The sequence below is a fragment of the Plectropomus leopardus genome, chromosome 24 (genome assembly GCF_026936395.1).
Source record: "Plectropomus leopardus strain MGB_pleo_1.0 chromosome 24, ASM2693639v1, whole genome shotgun sequence".
NCBI lineage: Eukaryota > Metazoa > Chordata > Actinopteri > Perciformes > Serranidae > Plectropomus > Plectropomus leopardus.
Genome location: NC_142199.1, coordinates 14524924 through 14547332, shown reverse-complemented (window position 1 = coordinate 14547332; position 22409 = coordinate 14524924). Strand labels below are relative to the sequence as shown.

Sequence of the window (22409 nt, the reverse complement as noted above, 5' to 3'; positions counted from 1 at the left end):
TAATTAGTTTTTCACTTTAATATTAATTAGTTTTCTCTGTTAATGCATTATAACTCCAGATTTAGTAAAGGCTTTTTACAGTGCGTAAATATAAATCTCATCAGTGTAACAATTAAAGTAAACATTTTTCATTAGGAACACAGTGTGAAAACTGTCAAACAGCAGCCAGGAAACCAAATCTGTAATTTCAGAGTAGAAATTCACTTGGAAAATAACCATAATTTGTCTCATTCCGGCTTTTTTCAGATTGTGATTTTCTTTCTCCGTCAGTGGCAGTTATCCTACCCCTCTTTTGAAATTTGTTTCTGTTATTTCCTTGCTCGAGAGCACAGAAGACCTTCCTCTTTTCATGTCTTGCTTGGCATATCAGTACGCCGGTGTGGTCGATACCTGAAACTGAAAAAGAAATGCAATTTTAGAGCTGAAATTTCAGCTGTATTGTCCCTAACATGAAAAAAGCCCTTTAGGAGATTTGGGAGGACAGTGATTCCTCCCAGGCTTGAATGATTTGATTGTTTCTGTCTTCACCTCCTTTTGAAGCTACAGGGTTTTGTGAGCTGCTACTTCTACCAACTATTCAGCAGGTTGTTATGTTATCATCTCAAGTTGCAAAGGGTCATATATTCTGCAACCTTAGCTGGCTGTCAACACAGTTTCACTGGGCTGTTGCTGCTGAGAGCCAGAGGGCTCGCTGCCAGACAAATTAAGATCCTGAATTAGAAACCAGAAGGTAACTGAGAGGAGATATATGCTCCTCTGGGGGCTGAATAGCTGCATCGGCCCGTTCTCTACAGATTATACAACACAGCCTGTGATTGGGAGGCTTCCTAACAAAGGAGTGATGTTACGTGATCAGTTTCAGTCTTAAATAAGATGGATGGGATGTCATAGCATGACTAGAAGTGCCAACTTCACTGTCTTTTTTTTCTCTGTAGTTATTTATTTAGTTTACCTTTTTAAAATATATCATTATTTCTTTATTTTTTTTATGTTTATATTTTTAAAAAAAATGTTTATTATTATATTCACTTTTATTTCTATGCAGTTTCATATATGTTGTGTTGTTTGCTCAGCCCCTCTTCTCTCTCACTTTTCTCAGCTGCATACACACATGCACCTTAACATATGTACACAAGTGACCTCAATAACCACACATACCATATGATCATTTTTTGTATGTTTGTTGTTGTTTTATTTGTTTGTCTGTTTGTCGTCCTTTTTTTTGTCCTGTCTAGTCCAGTCATGTCTAAATTTCCATTTTAATCTACTCCCATATATGCATTGTCTGTCAATATCCTGTTGTTGTTATTTTTTTTCCACCGCCCTTTGCACTCACTAATTGAAAAAAAAAAAAAAAATCAAATAAGATGGACTGACAGGAAATCAGGCTGGAGAAGAGAGCCAACTAAGAGGATGTGCATTCAGAAACTGAAGCAGCAGAGTCAGTGTTCTGTGTAGGTTTTGGCTTGTGCATCCTACAGCGATGCACCATGTGGTAGTCGGCGCAGGGTTCCTCTCTGATAAACAGCCCCGAAGCCTCCCGTTGTCGTCGGCGCCCAACTAGCAAGCGCTGCCAGCCTTTTCCTGCCCTCCTCCAACAGAGTCCCAAGCAATGAGAGACATCCGATGTTATCAGCACTGCAGCGCTACTGCCAAGGGCTTGTCTCATGAATTCACAGTGCAGTGCAGAGATTCGCCCCCCCCCTTCCTACCGAAAGCCTCGTTCTGCACACATCACAAAGCAAATTAGAGTTAAACGCAGAAAAAAGGATACAGGAATTTGCATTTTTCCTTGTCGTCATTTTAGACAATACAGTATTTATCCCTGCTTTGTTGAAGTGTGTGAAAGGATCTGTCCGCACAGAAACACGAGCCTTTGTCTTAAATGACTGAACAATTATGGTGTGTCATAACCTGCTGTGAGATTCCAGCCCTGTTGGAGGCTGCTCGCAGCTGTCTCTGACCTATTTATGAAGCTGATGGATGGAAGGTGAAAAGAGCCTTTTGTGTGGCTGCCTTTTGTGTTTCTTGGGAAGGTGCTGATGATGTTTCCGCCGACAGTTCTGATGTCTTCGCTGCGCCTCATTCTGAACACTGACCACTCAGAAAAATATTCCGAACAACAGATCGATCGATACAATGATTAAAAAAATGGACCGGTGAAGCAGTTTTGGTCAAGTTGCGGTGTTGCGTCCACGGAGGCGGCTGCGGTCCTGACCTGGTTAGAGCCGCTTTGAAAGAGCATAAGAAAGCTGCAGTTCAAAAGCAAGGCTGCAGAAATCCCCTCCCCACACTTAGCCTCATTTACAGCTACAGTGGTTGAATGCAGATGAGAGAACATCTTTTTCTTTTGGCTGGATTGTGCTGGAAAGATCATTTTTTTTCTTTTTGTTGCTTAATGCCGTAAAGCCAGAGGCATTTATTTAGTTGTGCATAGATTGCCTCGAGGATTTCGAAAAGACTTGTTGAGCTATGTAACAGCTTCACAAGTGCTGCAGGGCCATTTCATTTTGCGTTATGCACAAGAGTTTGATGATTTTGACCAAATGTGATATCATTGGCATGGTTGTGCTCAATCAGCTATTGAAATGTGATTTTTGTTGAATATGCATAGCTTTTTAGGACTATTATCTATTTATATGTTTACTCTCAGCCGGTAAAACATGGAAATAAAAACCTGTTGATGATGTGGGAAGTCGACCAATTTTACCTCCTTGCTCAGGGGGGCTCTATCACAAAGCCATATTAGTGTCTTAATGAGGTATGTTGAGTCAGGGTTTTTTGTTCTGTGAAGGTGGCTCTCTTTTAATCTGGCTAGATTGCCATGGTAACTTGTGCTGCAAACTTAACCTTGTTGGGAGCAGGTTATGTTCAGAGTTTTAGCTTGAAGGCCCAGGTGACTCTACAAGAAGCTTCTATGAAATCACAGGGAGCTTTAAACATTGTGCTATGTTTTTTAATAGGGGTGACATCTACCTGTATATGAATTGAGTTACAGCACCTTCAAATCATACCATAATGTTACCACTTTGGATCACTTGGTTCTGATTTGCTGAAGTCCGCTTTACACTGCTGGTTTATTACAGCTGATAGATTAATCTTTTGATATTTATCACAGATAATATTCAAACAGTAAATTAATTTCACTTTGATTTTTCCAGTCTGCTTCATTATGGGACAGAGTCAGATCTAAATATAGTTCTTAATTATAACACTTAAATTTGCTGCACTAAGTTTAAAGTTTCAGAGCTGCAGAATGATCAGGTGTCACGTTAGAAATAACTGAGTGAAAAAATAATATTGTGCATTCCTCTTTCACCTTAATTTATTCATCATTCATGATTTTGTAGTGTGAAATGGCCTGCTGAAGGCACCATTGGCTCCACAGTCAAAGAGAGCCCAGCTATGTTGAGCAAGCATTGTGGTACGACCCCCTGATCTGGTCCTGCGGTCATGTTTTTCCTTTTTCTAATTCTATTTTTCTTGTTTTTTTCACCTCTCCTTTTGTTTCAGATCACTTTCTTCCCTTGTGTGCCCCCCCTAATTGTCTGCCCCACCCTGATTAGTCTCACCTGTCCCTCATTAGTCCTGCAGTCAGCTCTCATCATGCTCACCTGCTTTCACTCCCTCAGTTAGTCTTCCCTAATTATCTCTGCCCAGTTCTTTAGTTTGTCAGTTTGTCTTCATCCCTCCTTTGGTTTTATGTTGTCTGTTTTTCCTGTGCCTACCTACTTGATTTTCAGACTCTTGACTGTAAGCCTTTTAAAAATAAGTCTTTTAATTCTGCTGTCTTTTTTTCTGTCGTCTGCATTTGGTCCAGTCCTACGTGCTCCTCAAAACATGACATATCTGTTGCTACAAATGTGTCTAAAACAAACAGTACATAGTTAGAGTCAACTTTGAAGGCTTTTAGAGTGAGTAATTGAGACAGTGGACAATGTTGCACAAAGCAAAAGCTATAGCAACAGGAAAGGGAGAGGAGATTGTGGTTTGTGATTTTGATAACGGCTCACTCACCAAGTGTATGTTCAACTCTGGCCCCATTTACACTTCATTTCAGCCGTCTCATGTCCAGATAAAAGTCCAGATGTGACTTAAAGACTCATTTAGACTCAAGTAAATCCATAAATGCTTCCACAGCTGGGTGCAACTTTTGTATGACTGTATGTGTTGAAATCGCTGGAGCTGTTTTTCCTAGTTGCATGAATGAAACAGGCAGAACAACAGTTGATTTCAGTGTGTCAGCTGCTGTTATCACTGCAGACAGATGCTGTAAGGGCTATTTCCACACACTAGTCACAGTTGGGGTAAAATATGCATGCATTTGGGAGATGCTTTTACGCTGAATTTCAATTCAGTTTTCTCTATCTTTATGTTTAAAAATGAAGAATCTTTATTCATATATTTATATTTTTTTATATTTTATTCATTCAGCATTACTGTAGACTAACTACTTAGCACTAATACTGCTTTGACAAATTCATGTTGTATCTGACCTTATGCCTCCTACAGATTTGTATATAAGTGGGAGTAAATGAGTAAAATCTTGACCTTTTAACATTTATGTACACATGCTCATCCACATGCACACAGTCCAAGACAAACAGCTTCCTACATTTATCCAGCAGAAAAGCCTGTTTGGCAACATTTGGCCGAAAAATGAAAACGTTATAACAGAAAAGGCATGTATTAAAATTCAGTTTGTGTACTGGCTTGTCAGTGAGGAAGATATATTGTGGGCTATCCAAATGTTTATATTTTGAGGGAACTATAAACCCTCTTGCATAAATTCCATAGAGCCCCATCAATCATGAAGATCACTGTGTCTGCGTGAGACGAGGCTGCTCTGTGTGGCCTCTCTTTCATGAGAAGCATTAAACTTTAAATTACTTTTGAAGACCTTATCTTGTTTTTAGCCAGTAGTAGCATGTACTCATGCATTAAGTCAGACATAACCGAAATGCCCATAGACTTTGCTCTTATTTTCCCTTTGAAAGAAAAGATTTTATAAAGATGAGGCCCTGCATGTGGTAATTTCTGTGTGTAAAAAAATCTAAATTATATATTATTGACAAAACAAGTGAAATCGTTTTCTCTGCAGCCTGGCTCACTTTAATGCATGCCTCCATTCAACCTCTGAATTCTGTCACCTTCGACACACAGCCACCTCCAGTTGGGATACAGTGTGCCTCTGTGCTGTGTGGTCTGCTGCAGCTATAAACTGGCTGCTTTGCTTAAAGTAACAGGCTGGAGATCTGCACTGCACTCATGTCTGACCTCATGTTTAGTCACTTATTCATGGCTAGTTCCTCATTCTCCAAAACCGTTTCCTGTGAACTTGATGCCTTCCTGCAATGTTTCTCAGCAAGCTGTAATATTGCATAATCATGCTTTATCACCTCTAGCGTTTGGTCTTTGGCTGTCGCTCTTTGAAAATCTGTTTATACACTGCAGAATCCAAAATCACACCTTCTAAATGAAAGTTCAGCCTTAGTAAAGCATAACCTGATGTTGCAGGACATGCTGTGTTTCTGCCTGAAAGAAAGACTAAGCCATACAACGATATTTTGGGCTCTCTGAATTTATAATCTACTCTCTTTCCTCTCTGTCTATTCTGCAGCAGGATGCAACAAGTTGGACTCCGTCCACTTAGATGTTACTGAGCGGCGACAATGGGTCAGAGAAGGAAGTCACGCCGGTGAGGCAAACACACCGAACACCACCACCCAAAACCCACCGCAGCTTCACCGACTGATGCAGCCATGCCCCGCCTGCCCTCCTGATTCTGCTCTACCTTCCCTCGGTTGAATCAGAGTCACAGCAGCCTGACAACTCCTCCGGTCAGCATGGCTACACCTTTCCTGTGGAAGCTGTCGTCCCAGAAGCTGGGCTTCTTCCTGGTCAGCTTTGGGTTCATCTGGGGCATGATGCTGCTGCATTTCACCATCCAGCAGCGGGCCAGCCATGAGAATAGCGCCGTGCTGAGGCAGCAGATCCTGGACCTCAGCAAACGCTACATCAAGGCGCTGGCTGAGGAGAACCAGAGTGTCATGGATGGGCCTTACGTGGGTACCATGACAGCTTACGGTGAGTAGCTCTCTCGCTGAGTCCTTTGAAACCTCTAGCGACATCACTTTTCTTTTGCTGCTTTTAGACGCCTTTCACATGTATTTGAACCTTTAAACACAAAGAAAATTGGTGCTTTTTTTTCAAAAACATGGAGAAAAGGCGATGAGCAACTTGGTAAATAATGTTCCACAATTGCAAGAAATTAGTCGATTTAGAAAATTATTTTAAAAATCTAGAGAAAAATGCCTTGTAAAAAAGAGAAAAATCGAGGAAAAAAACTTATTTATAATGATCATAATTAATATTCAAAATGATTTTTTAAGCACTTTTTCCGAAGGTAATGTATTTAATTATTTTTTGCTTTTGTGTGTGTGTGTTTGTTTGTTTTTTAATACATTTTCAGGTGAATTTCTTAGAATTTCTTGTTAATTTTGTGTAATCTCTTCTGTTGTTGCTCATGTATTATTTATTTATTTATTTATTGTTATTACAAATTTTCAGGTCATTTTCTTGTAACTTTTTTCTAATTTCTTGCCAATTTTTGGGTGATTTTGTCTTTCATTGCTCATTGCCTTCTTATGTTTGTTAGAGAAATCAAGCCAGTTTGCTCAGGTTTCAAAGAATTAATGTTGAAGAACCAGTGAATCTGAAGCATATAGGTTTCATTTCCAGTTGAATAACATGGGAAACATTTGCAGGAATAGCTTGCTTTTAGCATAGCAAAATTAATGTATGAATCACTGCTACATGAGCCATAGCTTCTTTCATTTTCATAAGATTACTGCCAGGCAATAAAACAGAAAGCAAGGTACGCTTTAATAGAGTTAAAATGTAGGACTGGTCTCTGTTTCCCCACTTCTTTAAATTGGAGCGACTGGTTCCACTTGTCTACCTCCTGAGCAGCCACAACATTGCCTATATTCAAGAGAACCTGTGCGGGCGATTTCACGCTGATACAGCTGCATCTGAGCATCATACTGTTATAGCACAGGTCCAGGAGAGCCATCAATAAGTTATTCATGCCGTTAATAGACCTGTATGGCTCGATGGGAGGCTTCATTAGAAACCTGAGATTGGAATTGATTGTTCTGTAATGCCCAGAGAAACAACAGGATACAGTAAAGCTGCAGGAGATTTAATCAGCTCCCAGAGAACATATAGAAGAGTGTGTGAAGAAACCAGTGCAGCACTTCACCCTTGAGCCTACTGGTTTGATTTCTTTCAAAAACAAGGGGTGAAGGCAACGAGCAACTTTAACACATGGACTAAAAAATTGCAAGAAATTAGTCAAAAGTTACAGGAAAATTCAGTGAAAATAAAAGAATGAAAATTACCCCCAAAAAGTGCACTTTTTGTCTGTTATATAATTTTAACCAAATAATTGCAGTGATTACAAATATAGCTTTCTGCACATTTTTCTCTAGTTCATGATAATTTTCTAATAATTCTCCTCCCTTTTTTAAACTAATTTTCAACTTTTTTCTCACCTTTTACTAATGTCTTGTAATTGTGGGATATTTCTTGCTAAGCTTGATTTATTTGAAAGAAATCAAACCAATTTGCCAAGGTTTCATAGGGTTAAATAGCTTGTTAGAGGCATCTTAATGCAGCACAAGAAAACTGATGTCAGTCCAGGTTTTAAAGGGTTAAAAGTACTGTACATGCAAACATACCACCAGACAGAAACTACTTTCAGCGGGCTGTACTTTCCATTTACGTCATCAGTATTAGTCGAGCCGCTTGAAGAAAATCAAACCTCAACATCTGGCTTATTTAATCATGTAATTTGTAATGTGTAATTTAACATTACCTGGTTAATAATGCAGGATGAAGAATGAACAAGGTCAGATTATTCAGCTGTAATTCCCCACTCATAGACATTTTTCAAATTATGCCTAAACACTGTATTTACATAGGACCTATCCTTATTAATCACGTAATTAAATGTGATCAGAGCTTAGACTGTAGATTTTCCTCTAACATGATCCAGAGTCTCCAAGGAACAGTGTCCTGTCCAGTTAGTTTCGTTCCCTTGTATGATGGATTGATTTGTCGGAGCTGCAGCACAGTCCGCTGACCGCCGTCCAATATCACATCAAAATCCATTTCATGTCCTTGATTAGATAGGGAGGCAGCAGGATGCTGTGCGCTTCCTGTGCTCACTCACTTGGTCGATGAGCTTCCCTGATACAATTTGCAGAATCCCAGTTTCCTCCTTTGATACCCATAAATGACCCATAAAATCTTAATGCATTTGAATTTAATATTGTGTCTCCTGAAAGCCCATTTGTCAAGTCATGTTACTTTTTTATAGCCACGATATCACAAATCACAAATTTGCCTCAAGGGGCTGCACAGTCTGTGCAGCAGACGACACCCTCCGTCCTCGGCTGACTGTACCTGTTGAAAAGCAGAAGCAGATGTCAGCGTGTCAGAGCGGCGGGCAGTCTCCCTGCACACACACGGACGAGATACTTTGTGATAGGACTAAATATAGTATGTCTTCAACTAATTTATATTACTGTCTTCATGTTAGGCATTCTGTTAACACCTTCTTTCCTTTTTTTCTTTTTCCTGTCATACCTCTTTCTCAGCATAATGATATATTTGTGATCTGGGCTACGCAGTATATCGATTTTATGATATGATGCTATATATCAACTATATATCGACTCTCAATATTGTAATATTGTAAGTATTGTGTATTCCTGGTTTTAAAGGCACCAATTTTTAAAAGTCTCATGTCAATATTTATTGAAATAGTCAATCTTACAATATCACTACTATGAGGATATCAAGGTGCTGGTTTGACTCCAGCCCGACTTGTAATTGTAGAGCTAAGTTTTCCATGGGTCAGTCCATTATTCTGGTTCATATTTTTTGGTGATTCACCAAGTCATTGTTTTGTTTTGGTTTAAAATTTATTTGAACAACTCGTAGACTGTACCATCCAGTTAATACATCAGCAATTAATGATTGTTTTTTGTTGCTGATTAATCAATCAACAATCTTTACAATTAACTGATTAGTTGTTTAGTCTGTAAAATATAAAAAAAAAACTGTGAAAAATGTCAATTAGTGTTTCCAAAAACCCAAATGTTGTCCTAATATTTCTGGATTTTTTTTAGTCCAAAATCCAGAAATATTAAGTTTACTGTCATAGAGGATAAAATGAGCCAAAAAATTCACATATAAAAACTTTTTTTGGTCTTGAAAGTTGCTCAGCAGTTAACTAATTTAATAGTTAACTACTAGGGTAATCATTGCAGCTCCATAAGCTGAGATGCAGTTTTATGTTGTTTATTAAAAATTTACATCAAAGTCAAACCAGGCAGCAGTTTGCAGCAGTAATGACATTTTTTCCACGGCCAGGAGGTGTGTTCATGTGTTTCAGGCGGGAAGAAACTCTCTTTAACACAGGCCAGCATGTCACAGGAGTCACAGGCCTCTGTTTACTCATTGACTATGAATGTTTGCTGGCTGTATTTAACTGCTAACAACTTTCAGTTTAATTGTTGATTGATCTGCTGGTTATTCTCAGTTAATCCAATGAGTCGCTTGCCGTTTAAAGAGGGAAGGAAGAATCTTTGTGTAGGTCTGAAGTAAAATAGAGAGCGATGGAGTCAAACATCAGTGCCACGTTTGCATCAAAAACATGTCTCTCTACCTGAAGTCTGTCTCGAGGCGCCGTCACACCATCCTCTCCCTCCACTGTAAAGTCAGACGTGACGAGGATATGATCTTTCCTGAAACCGAGCCGTGCAGCATTATGTGACAAGCCACCTGACACCGTGTCTCGTTGCCACACAGTTCAGCAGCTATTGTGGATTTCTTTTGTGGCGTGGAGACATATCACCGTTGTAGTCTCTGCCTCGGCCTGCTCCGCCGGGCCAGCACCAGAAGTCAAGAGAATAAGGCTTATATTGGTCTAATCCTCTCTGTCCTCTCTGGGGTGGAAGGTCACATTGTGTCCTCCTCCTGCTCTTTGTTATATTACGTTGGTAGGATACACAAACCTCTGATGAGCTGGGCCGAAGTGGATGACAATAAACAATAGAAGTCACTGATGAATGTTCTGGGCTTACGGTTCCAGTGGCTTAATGAAAAATCCCCAGTCATTGTGCATCCAGATTGTTATCTTATATGACACTATTATTAAAAACAAAGTGAAGTTCGCTGTGTGTGCCGCTCCAGGATTTGTTTTGCAACTGCATCACCTTGCTAAGAAATATTGAGACAGGCAGAAATGTGTCCCTAGGTGTGCTGTTACTCATCTGGTTACCTGGCAGCAGCATTAGTGTGCAGAAGGACAAGTCGAAGCATTATTCACAGTCCCGTGAATGCTTTTTGAACACACTGGCTAATGAAGGTCTCTGACTCAAAGCCTCACATTTAATCTTTGTAAAACCTGAGAACAAATAACTATTTGTTCTACAGATATATACACATTTTTACAGTTTTTTTCGCTCTTATTTCTCTCTGCACTTCTTCTCCTGATTGTAAATGCAAGCTAAGAGCAAATGATTTATTGTTTTTCCTATCATAAAGCATGTTGACATTAGCTCCGAGCTGAGATATTAAACAGGCCTAGAGGCTCTCTGATGTACAGCCTGGAGTCAGTGGGCACCGGCCGATGTACAGTACGTGCCAGAGGTAAACAGAGGGGGGCATTAACTCCGGGCTCACCCCTTTTTTTCTAATTATGCTCAGCCCAATTGCTTGGCAAGGCTGCCAGCTCCAAAGCTTTCCATTTGCTTTCTTCCCGCTCTCACTGCTCCGTGCATCTGCTCCTCCCAGCGCACGGCTCGTCCAAATCAGACGGCGTTTTCTCTTCACACGAATCAGGCTGGTGTGCTCTGCCAGGCCTCGTTGTGCCCTTGCCAATCTTTCTGACGTGATGAAAACTGGCATGTCAAATGCTGCACGGTGAGGGAAAATGTGGCGCTCGTATGTGATAGACAAGCTGCAATTATCATCATCCCAGCAAGGCACGCTTGGTGCACATTGGATTGTGTCTGCACACGCAAAAGCCAATGCATTGATGATAGATATGAGTTTGATAATGATGACAGAGCTCTTTGCTGCAAACATGTTGTTGATAACATAATATGTGTTGTTCTACTTAGAGCAGCTCAAAATAACTTAACATTTCCCTGCAAATGTCATTGCAATTGCTGCCAGTTAAAGTATTGAACAAGCAGTAAGGGCCTTAACATTTTGTATGTTAAGGCATGGCAAGGCAATCTAGTTAAGGCAATCTAGCAATAGCTCTGTCCTATGCAGAGAAATGCTCACGGCCACAGAAATGCAAAGACCCAAATTAAACAGCAAGGTCATTTAGAAAGTCGCCGCAGCTCCAGTTTTACATTTAAATGAGCCTCAAAGAAATCCAAAGACTTGTAGTAGGAGATAAAAAGTCCACACGGCAGTTGAGTGTGGGCTAGCACGTATTCACTGTTAGTAGTGAAAAATTCTTTTACAGCTGTATTGATTTTTATGCTGAATTTCATGCTGAATTTGGGTGATTCTGTCTCAGCAGTGCACCTGACAGGTTTTATTCATTCCAGTTTCTGGTGGGGAAATAATACATTTCACAACCACCCCAATAATCTGATTCACATTCTTACTTCCAGATTTGAAGAAAACGCTTGCAGTGCTGCTGGATAACATCATGCTGAGGCTCGGCAAGCTGGAGTCCAAGGTGGAAAACATCTACAACGGCACGGGGGGCAACCTGACCAACGGCACCAGCACGGCCACGCCCAGCGGTACCAACTCAGAGAAAGTGAATGTGGCAGGTATGTTTTCCATTTTTATGCCTCCGCATTGGCAATAGCATTATAGCATTATAATAGAATTATGTTTTTGCGTTGTCCGTCTTTCCATCTGCAGTATCTCAAGAACGCCTTGAGGCAGTTTATTTGAATTTAGCACAAAGATCCAATTGGACTCAAGCATGAACTAATTAGATTTTGGTGTGTGGGTCAAAGGTTAAGCTCACTGGCTTCGTTTATCTCATTTTTGTAAACGTGATATCTTCAAGAGCAACTTAAGGGAATTTCTTCAAATTCAACACAAATATTGTGTTGGGGGTCAAAGTTCAAGGTCACGATGACCTCATAAAACATATTTTTTGCCGTAACTGAAGAACCTTGTGTTCCCACCTTAAAACTGTGCTGATTGTATAGATCCTCTGTGCTGTCGGGGGGGAAGACGTGTGTGAAGCGTCGTAAACTCGATATAAACTGTAAGTGCAACTTGACTGGTGTGTGGAGGCATACGACCGTGTGCCGGTATTTCTAGTTTGCTTTGCTTTTGAGTAGTCTGGTTTGTGTGCATGTTGTGGGGAAGTGGTTCGAGAAGGAAAGCTGGAAGGATTTGTCTTAAGTCTGGATTTGTGCACATCTTCAATAAAGACTCTCATCCCAAAGGATTGGAGCTTTAAGAGAAAACTCTCTCCAGGCTCATCCTCTCAGAATAAGTTCAGAAAGTCATTATTCGCATGAACTGTGACTCATGTATGAGCAAGTTTCTTTTTCCAGAGAGCCCCTGTTGTTCAGGCTATGAATACACAGTAAGAATATAGTAGCTGAGGCCAATTAAAGAAATGAGGATAAGCTGATTGTGGGTTTTTTTTTCTACGACCCTTGTTTCATTAAAAAAAATTCCCATAGTTAATAACATTCCCGAGGCATACAAGCAGCTAAACACGGCCAGTATATTGCGTAGTGCACACCAGGCACATTTATAGGACCAGACCGCATCCTTGGACATAATTCAAATAAGGCCTCCGTTCACGCTGCATGACCCTTTTATTAGTTTTCATTGATTTTCCTGCCAGCTTTCAGATGATGGATTCAGCCCGGTTGAGAGAGCGAGGTGTTGGTTTTTCTGGGATCCTGGGACTTGCTCTCAGTTGTTTGCGCAGCATTAAACAGTAGGAATGTGAAATCTGTGCTCAGAGGCAATATATGTAGAATTGGATTATGCTGATTGAGTTGTGCAAAGTCACATTTGAACAGATCTAGTCCTAATGACAGCTGCTGCGCTGCCATCTCTTATCAAGATGTCTCTTCTGTAACTTTCTCTCTCTTAAGACGTTGAGGTTCCAGATTAATAGACATGAGCATCACACGAAAATGATCATTATCACGACAATTGACGTCATAGACCGCACTCCGATGTGATGACTCAGAATGAGAATCTGACTTCCTTGCATTTAATCTTTTTTCCATCAATGACAAACCACTTATGCCACATCCTTTCACAGAATCTGCAACACCTAGTGCAGAGTCTTCCTTGTTTCGAGTCTTCTTTCTCTTTGGATCCTCAAAGTGCTTTTCTCTTGTCCTGAGGTAAACGTTTGAGAAAAACTAACTGCTAATAGTGAACTGAATATTTTTGGTTATATGCAGCTTTGGACTCCATAAAACTGTAGTACCTCTCTCACCGGACAAAAACAAACTAATGACCACTAATGTCTGACTTTTTTTTCTGTTGTGGGAAAGGTCATTATTGGCTTTCACCCCTGAGACAAATGACTCTGCATTAGTCACAGGTATTTATCAACTCCAGCTCGATTGGCAGTGATGGAAACATGATACCCGGGTGGGCGCAATTATCTTTTCCACTTTTCTTGCAAAATGCTATGACAAAGTAATTCTGTCTCATTTATACAAGCACCCAAACATTGCTCCAAATTAGTCAGCATTGAGTTTGGAAGAAGAATGAATAAGTTACTGATGTAAAAAAGAAATAACTATGGTGACATTTTCACTGCCCTTCAGGCTGCTTTCTACTGTTTTCGATCCCTGTATTCTGGTGCATTTGAGACATCAAACATGACATACCTATAAAAAACAGACAGGCTTACAGCAGAGTTCTATACATGGCTCTGGTCTACTAGCAACAAGAAAGGATGAAAATAATAAAAAATATTGGGAGATATTGCCGTGACAATACAGATTTTTCCTCACTGCAGTAAAAAAAAAACAAAAAAAACACCATGTAGCTGTAACTTCATCACCATGTAGTGTCACACAACTGTGATATTGCTGTGATGTTGTATCATCACAGCCCTAATATAAGATAAGGTTTTATGAAATTTAATGAAAATTAAACAATAAAAAATAAAAATGGTTAAGAACGTAGACTTTTAAGCCCCTTTCCAACTGGACAAAACCCCAACAGCATACATGTGCTAATTTTGATGGAAAAGGGGCATTATTGCATCGAGTCCTTTTAAAAATGACAGTGACTGTGGCAGCCAAGCCTCCTGTCTCCTCAGGCAGTGTGTACAAGAGTCTGTTCTCTGTCTGGTCTCAATCCTGCCATTGTGGACACTAGAGATGAGACACTAATCTCAACACATTGTTGGACAATCTTGGCTCGAGCTCCCGTGCTGCCTAGCGATACTACCTGGACCTGTGACACATGTCAATAAAACTGCAGTTCACTTAAAACTTCCAGCAGCCCCCTTGAGAGACAACATTTGGATCCTGAATGCAGGTCAAGCTGACAAAGCGGCAACTACATCTCTCTTTGGCAACAAACTAAAGGGCCCAACACTTCAGAGTCTCCATCGGAGCATGTCTCCTGTCTTGGAGTGGGTGGCAGGCAGCACTACTGCCAACTCCTCTGTTGCTCCTCCCTGACTGGAAGGCAATTACAGAGATAAGAATCTGGACAGTGAGGGGAACACGCCTGGCTTTCAGAGAGGCCTCTATCAAGATGGAGCTGAGCAGCAGCCCTGGGACTGCACTGTTTGCACCTCCATTGTGTAAATTTCCTTTGCCAAAGACTCTGGCACGTTCGGGACCAAACCTGGATCTTTTCACTCTTCATAGTTCATTCCTGGCTTTTATTCAGTAAACAAATTTTCAAGTAAATTGGAAAGAAAATGTGAATTAATGCACCTTTTCATCCAAGACTTTTTATTGAATCTTGCTTCCACTGGTGATGGAAGCACACTTATTGTAGTTAAGAGTTGTGACATTTGGAGGCTTTCTCCACACCCTTACCTGACCGAGGTAACTGTTCTGACACATGTTCGTCTTGTTGGTCAACTGAGGCCTCCAAAAGAATTCAGGAAATTTCAAAAATGTTTCCATCTTGGTAAACAGCGGTTGTTCAACATGTCAGATAATACTAGTGCTGAAAGACATGACAGTGACAGTCATGTGGACCTTGTTATCACTGTTGAGTTTTTGTTCGTTTGGCTTTGTTTGCTGTTGGTTTTGTTCCAGCCGACCTCTGACTTTTAGGAGTGTTTGTCTTTTAGGTTATCTCATTGATGTGATTAATGTTAACATTTGTACATTTAAATATGTGCAGGGTTACATCGTGCCAGTAAAGCCATTTCAATTGAAATTGAATGGACATGAGGAAAATATGCAATATGCATTTACAATTAGTCCTTTAAAACCTGAGCAAATTAACTAACTAAACATGGGCAATGAGCAACAAAAAAGAAAAATTAGCAAGAAATTAGTGAAGTGTGCCAGAAAATTACCTGAAAATAACTTCACAAAAAATCTGATTAAAAATGTTTAAAAACAAAAATAAAAAAGGAAATAACCTGGTAAAAAGTGTTTAGAAATGTATAATAATTGTGAAGTATAATTTTAAATATTTAACTGTGATAATTATAAATTTAGCTTTTCCCTGGCTTTGTATTTTTTTTCCCCAAGTTGCTCATTGCCTTTTTTTCCCCATGTTTTTGAAAGAAATTGCGCGATTTGGTTCATGTTTCAAAGGTTTAAATATTTGTGAAAGGCATCTGAGAGCAGCACAAGAAAAGTGATGTTGCTCCAGGTTTCAGAGGGTTAAAGTTAACTCAGCTGTTGACTCAGACTGCTCAGTACTTTGGTCTCGAAGAGCTGTAGTTTATTCATTGACAAACTAAAACCTTCACTGTACATTTACTATCACTAGACATGTGACGATGGGTTTATTACTTAAGTTGACATCGAGATGACGATAGCAAAACCAATATATTTTGCAGCCATGGCTCATTCGCCAGAATACTTGCTGAATTTTATGTGACACAAACCCACAAACACATACTGCACTGAAAAAGAAATCACATTATCTGAACTGTTAGGGGACTCATTGTAGCTCTCTGAAATCCCACATCGCACTAATTTGGTTGAGGCTGTTTTGAAAGAAAAACATGAATGAATGCCCCAAATGTTTAGGGACTCCTGTTCAAGCTTCTGATGATTTGCTTACGGTGCTGGTATTGCATTTTGCAAAAATCTCTTTGTCAGGAAAAGTTGTTAAGCATACATTGATACAGTGTTTCCCACATAATCTGAATCTTTAGCCCTTTTCATACAGAGATCGCGCAGCTGCTAGTATATCCCATCTCCGTGCCTCCTCTGCATTTTTTCACAGAGCCAAACGACGGCAGCATCGTTCCTCTCCAGTGTGTGATTTTAAATTGGTTCCAGCATTGCGGGATCAAAAGAGGTGTGACGTTATACACAGCAATGTCGGCCTCTTGTGTGACATATAAGATACGCGTCAACAGCACTCTCTAAACAGTACTACTATTACTAAAACTTAACTACTTTTTTTTTTTTTTTAATTTGTGTGTGTGTGTGTGTGTCCCTTTGTTTGTGTTCATTTTGTGCCCTTTCTCTAAATTGTGGTGTTTTTGTGGGTCTGTGGATGCAGCGCAGGCGAAACTCAATTTTAGTCATTTTATCTCTCTGCACCATCAGTGTGCAGTGTGCAACAGTGTATATATATATATCTTTATAGCGCTAGAAAATCTATTTGTTGCTGCAGATGTTTTATATGTTTTGGCCGACTTAGGATCTAGCCACCAGATTGCAGACTGGTCCACCATTTCATCAGTAAGTCTACAATAAAGCTTCAAACTGAGGCTTGTGTTGACATCTTTTGGAGTCCAATTTTCCCTTTGCTACTTACTGCTGCTGATGTGAACAGCTGTGGAACAAAACTTTCTTGAGATTGGTCATCTCTCAAAAATGCAGCCCACTCTCGTTGCTTTACATCCGCACTCCATGCAGTAAAACCTGCATTGGCACGTTTTTGTTTGCTGTGATGCGAGTCTCTGCTCAGGAATAGCTTCGGCCTTGTTGCGTTTAGCCAAGGACACCAGGCAAAACAAGTCGATCTGGCCTTGTTGCCGCTTAGCAGGAGGCAGATGGGACTCGGTCCAGCAGCAGTCTGTGACGCCTTGTCTTGCTATGTCTTGCTGATGTGGCTAATCAACCTCCCTTGCAGTGTTTTCGTCTGTGGGCCGGCTCGTGGCGTGGAAATGTAATCTCCTCCCACACACACACACACACACACACACACACACACACACACACACACACACACACACACACACACACACACACACACACACACAAAAACAGCCAGGCAGAGAGACAGATGTAATGAATGGTCAGGTGGTGATTTGCAGCCATATAACTGGGCCTCGCTTCCCTCTTTGTCCATTTTGTCCACGATACGATATATTCCCCCACCCCGTGCGAGTGTTTAAAGTTATCAGTGTTTCTTACAGCTCGGCCACACCACCAGTGACATTTGGCTGATTTGTAGAGTGCTGTCTTTGTGACACGGTTCGTTTTTTTCAGTAAACAGAGACCTGCGCTTTTACAGCTCTGGGCGTCTTCACTGCTTTGTCTCTCCCTGCTATCGATCTGCTTGCATCTCTGTTAGCCAGTGAAAGATGAGATTCAAGGTCTCAATGTCAACAAAGGAAAAGGACAAGGACAGGGTTTCTAGTGGGGATTACACGTGTCCTGGTTATATCATGATTTCATCGCTCCCCTGCACTGTGTTTTAAACATTCAGCTGATGTCGTCACAGCAGCTTAAGGGAGGACGAGAAGGTTGATTTCAGTGCTTCACTCAAGGACTGTTTTCCTGTAAAATCAGAAAAATTGAATCTATGAACAACCACCATTTTGATCCTGAAAAACATCTCTCTTAGGGCAGAAGCTGTGCTCTCTATTATGTTCAGGGATGCCTGTTTACTTCTTCAGTGTACAGATCAATACTAATAAAGTACGCACAAACCCACTCAGTGCAAATAAGTTGCTGAGAGATGGTGTCCGCTCCCACACACTTTCCAACACCCGCATGAATCCTGACACTCATCACCTTACAGTTTAAATTCCAACGCAGCATAAATGAAAGCAGAAATCGTTTTATTTGTAGCAATGCTGATTTATACTTTGTGTTGTTATTTGTGTAGCACTAAATTTCTGTAAATACAGAGTTACTGGAAAAAAAGTTTAATCTAAAATTGTTTGTATACATTATTGTATTAGATTTTGAGTCTTGGTTGATTAGACTGGCCCAGGTTGATGAGTTTGATGCTTTCTTTGTGGCTGCTTCAAAATAAAAGCCAGCTTGTGTTTCACCAGTTGAATGTTTTAAGTTTAAAGCTGCCGCAGCTGGAAATGTTACATTTGCATTACAGGTGACTTGACACATCGTAAAGAGAGTAAACAGTTTAAAATGAGGCTGGTTTAAATTAGAGACATATGCGCTGAATTACATACATGCAGCATTCCTTGTAAATTTGGAGTGGCAGACTCCGCCAGTAACTAATAAACCAACAATACTATCTACTTTATAGAGAGATAATCACTAAATGCGAATACATTTACAGTGACCATAAATTGTATCAAAAATGGGGTTTGATTTCATGAAGTCATTTTCTTATAGCTTTAATTTTCGGATCTGACTTTTTTCCCCCCAACAATGTCTTTATTGATTTTAGACAAGGGTATGCACATACCAGTACATGTTTATATGTGTGCATACAAAAACAAAAACTGTGAACAAAATCTCAGTATAATGACTGAACACATACGTAATCTATCCCCAAATATCAATAAATATATAAATAAATATAAATTTTAAAAAATCACTTAATAAATAAATTAAAAAAGAACGAAATTAATCAATTATAGGTTGAGAATTACATCAGAGTGAAACACTTGAGTTAAAGCAAATCTTTCAGGTTTAACTTCCTACAGTGTTAATCGTATTAGGTATATGTGTAGCTTGTCATAGCTTGAAACCACTTGTGCTTCCCACCAGTGCTTGTGTTAATGTAAATGACAGCACTGTGACACAATGTGTTAAAATCTGCAGTGATGCAGAAAATCCAGCATCTCGTTTGAAGCGCAGTCAAATATGAGCCTGTAATGAGAGCGAGCAGATCTGAATCTCGATGCCTTTTGATGCAGAGATGATGAGGAGAGGAAGTGTTTCTCAGCTCCGCAGCCTCCACATCCCATGCTTACCTGCCTGTTTGAGCTCTTGATGTGACACAGTAGGCAGCCTCTGCAGACCAACAGGCGACAAGCACAGACATGATCTTGACTACGACTGTTAGAGTGTGTGTGCATGTTTTCATTTGCATATGGAGTCCATCCATAAGTGTGAAAATGGGCTTGTATCTTGTGCTGTGCTACTGCAAGTCCTGAGAGATCCCTCCCCTATGGAGTGCATCAGATCTTCTTATAGCAGTGTTGTAAACAAACAGCACGAAACTGCAGAGAGCTTTGCTTTCATTAAGTTTTCTGCCTGGCACTGCGTAGAGACTGCGAGTGCTTCCTGAGGCGTTGTTGACAGGGATCGTGGGATCGTCACACAGTTTGCTAGAAGTATAATGAAGTAACACACTATCTTTCACATTTTAATGTTTCAATCACACTCATCCCAGAAAAATGAAGAAAACCTTCTCTTGAACTCCCAAAAATGTCGGAGAGAGAATTTTAATACATACAGCAGCAATATACTGCAGCACTTTGCTTCTCCTTCGTACAGCTCATACCAGATATAACAGTTTGATTGCAGCTTCTGTTGGACAATGAGCACATGTATTTGGATTTAAGGTGTTTTAGAGACTACTGAGGGAGGAAGGTGCAGTGCTCGATCACTCTGTTAGATTGTTCAAACGCAAGGGTTCCCACGGTCACGGAAAACCTGGAAATGTCATAGAATTTCGCAATCACATTTTTCCAAGCCTGGAAAAGTGATGGAGCTAATAAAAAAGTTTGGAAAAATCATGGAAATTTATTGTGTGTGATAAATTAGATTACCTTTATGTAACATAATGCTGAATTGATTTTCTGTTGCTTGTGACGTTACGTACCTTTAATATGCGTCAACGTGTTATATGTTCATTTTGAATATTTCCCACGAGGCGCATGTCAAATCGTTTTTTAAGCACTTTTGGCATATGACTTTAAATGCCTGTATTTGTATGTATTTTGCAGCTGATTTTAAAAGAAAACCTGAAAATCTTTACAATTTTTTCTTCTTCTTTTCACTTTCCTGTTAAAAAAAGCTAATTTTTTCTCTCTTAAATTTTTGGCAATTATTATACAAAACGTAATTTTTCTTTTTTAATTAAAAAAAAGGGAAAACAGGTATGGAAGGCATGTTTTGGGGATATTCTTTTCTTCTTTTTAAAACATTTTTGGAGTCTTTCTTTACTGTAAAAAATGTGGTGATTTTTATAGAAAAACAAAACTGTAAAAACAGAAATTATTAACATCATGAAAATGTGTGGGAACCCTGGTAAATGTCTAAGTTTCTACCTTTTTCTGTGTACCCTGAAAGGGACAGTTCAGCCAGCATTAAACGCAGAAAAGCTTTCTTTCGTGCAGTGAAACGGTTGTGTTGTGTAGTTTGGTAGAAAGAAAATAGACCCATGTTACCTGCAGTCACATAAAAGGGTGTCATTTTGAATCTGTGTATTTTCTATCATCGGGCAAAGCTCCTTATTGTTCCTTTTGAGTGTGAAATGTAGACTGTCAGCATTGACACTGGCACTGTTTTCTACTGAGGGCTTGAGCTAGCTGCAGCATAACAAGAATGAAATGAAAGCTTTTCACTAATCATTTGTACACAATTTGAATGCAGCCACTCCATAGAAGTATATATACAGTATATGTCACCTCCACGTCCACACGTTCCCTCCCCCTTCCCCACAGGCAGACTCGTCCCTCTTGAGGTTGTGGCTGATTGAGGAGGCAGGGATGGGATGGGAGGAACATCTGGGGCTGACACACCATTGGCTGGGACACGTGCACCCCACTTTATCACGGACTCCGTCTGTCTTTTGTTTTCCCTCCTTTCAAAATTCAATTTAATGACTGTTTTGTAAGGACTCCAGTGATCATGGAATTTGAGAAATGTAATTTGGGGGTGTGTTTAAGACGTGGAAAGTAGGGGTTTTACATTAGAGCCAGAGCAAAGAAAATAAGGATATGTTATGTTCTTTCCCTTGTGCACTCTTTCTCATTGTGTTCTTTGTCTCTCCTCTCTCGCTCTCTTTGCTCTCTGCATACTGCATGTCTCTGCTTCTCTTTGTATGCTGCACTCCATCTCCCTCTGTATCTTCTTTCCTCCATTGTCTCCTCTTCCTCCTCGCCAGCATTGTTGTTGCACTGGTTAAAGCAACAGCCCTGGCCCTCAAGGAATAAAATCTGCACTGCCTCCTTTTACCAAATATCAACCCTTTCCCCAGGCATTTTTCTTTTATGAATCCACATGCACACACTCACACATGTGCACATAATATACAAAATCCACATCTTACATTCATTCAGCTAATTTTCCTTGAGGCAGGAGTAGCAGGATCTAAATCCTGGGATCAAGCAGCAGATGCAGGCACACTCGAACTGAATGCAAAGATGCATTTGCATCAAGTGACAAGCAAGTGTGTAATCTCAAACACTCGTTCATACATGTGATGTAAGCTCATACATTCATTCACACTTCATAGGGAGCTAAAAACTGATCGTGAGAGACTTTTAGTTTTGTGGCTCTCAAGCTGTTTGGCTTATGACAGCACTCCACTGTAGTGCCTTTGAGTTAAAGCGCTTACTTCAGTGTTTACAGGAAATGCACATGTCTGGCAGGTGACTGAACATGTTTTCATAATTTAAGCCTTTCACGGGAGATGGAATTTTACCATGAAACCTGTGTGTAGCTGTTTTTATTCCAGAGATGATTCTTGGTTTCATTTAAAGTCCCTCTCATCAACAACAACTCAGTGTCCCACAGCCTAAACCCATCAGATTTCCCCCATTTGGCCAAAACAACAGTGGAACGTTAGTCATAGCTCTGCAATGATGAGAGTTAATCAAGGCTTTTTGGCTGCGTTGTGTCCTCACGTCGCTCTCGGTGCAAAATCCGAATCTTTCTCCTGGATATTTTTGGAGAGAACAGTGGGCCGATCAGATTGCCCGAGCACAAAAGAGGGATTGATTACAGCCAGGCGCTGTGCTCTTGCAGCAAAGGAAGGAGGAGAGAGAAAATTCAATGTGGGCTTGAGAG

General features: G+C 40.2%; 1 protein-coding gene across 2 annotated transcripts in view; it reads left to right on the top strand.

The window, feature by feature from the left end:
* Nucleotides 1–22409, top strand: part of mgat5 (alpha-1,6-mannosylglycoprotein 6-beta-N-acetylglucosaminyltransferase) — a 105662-nt gene that overhangs the window by 10749 nt on the left and 72504 nt on the right. The window contains exons 2-3 of one of the 2 annotated variants that reach the window (XM_042512919.2): nucleotides 5624–6087; nucleotides 11703–11867. In XM_042512919.2, the coding sequence (XP_042368853.1) occupies nucleotides 5847–6087; nucleotides 11703–11867 (406 nt within the window). In that variant the 5' untranslated portion in view covers nucleotides 5624–5846. Of the gene's footprint in view, nucleotides 1–5620; nucleotides 6088–11702; nucleotides 11868–22409 lie in introns of both variants that reach the window. The other variant, XM_042512918.2, reaches the window with a different exon arrangement.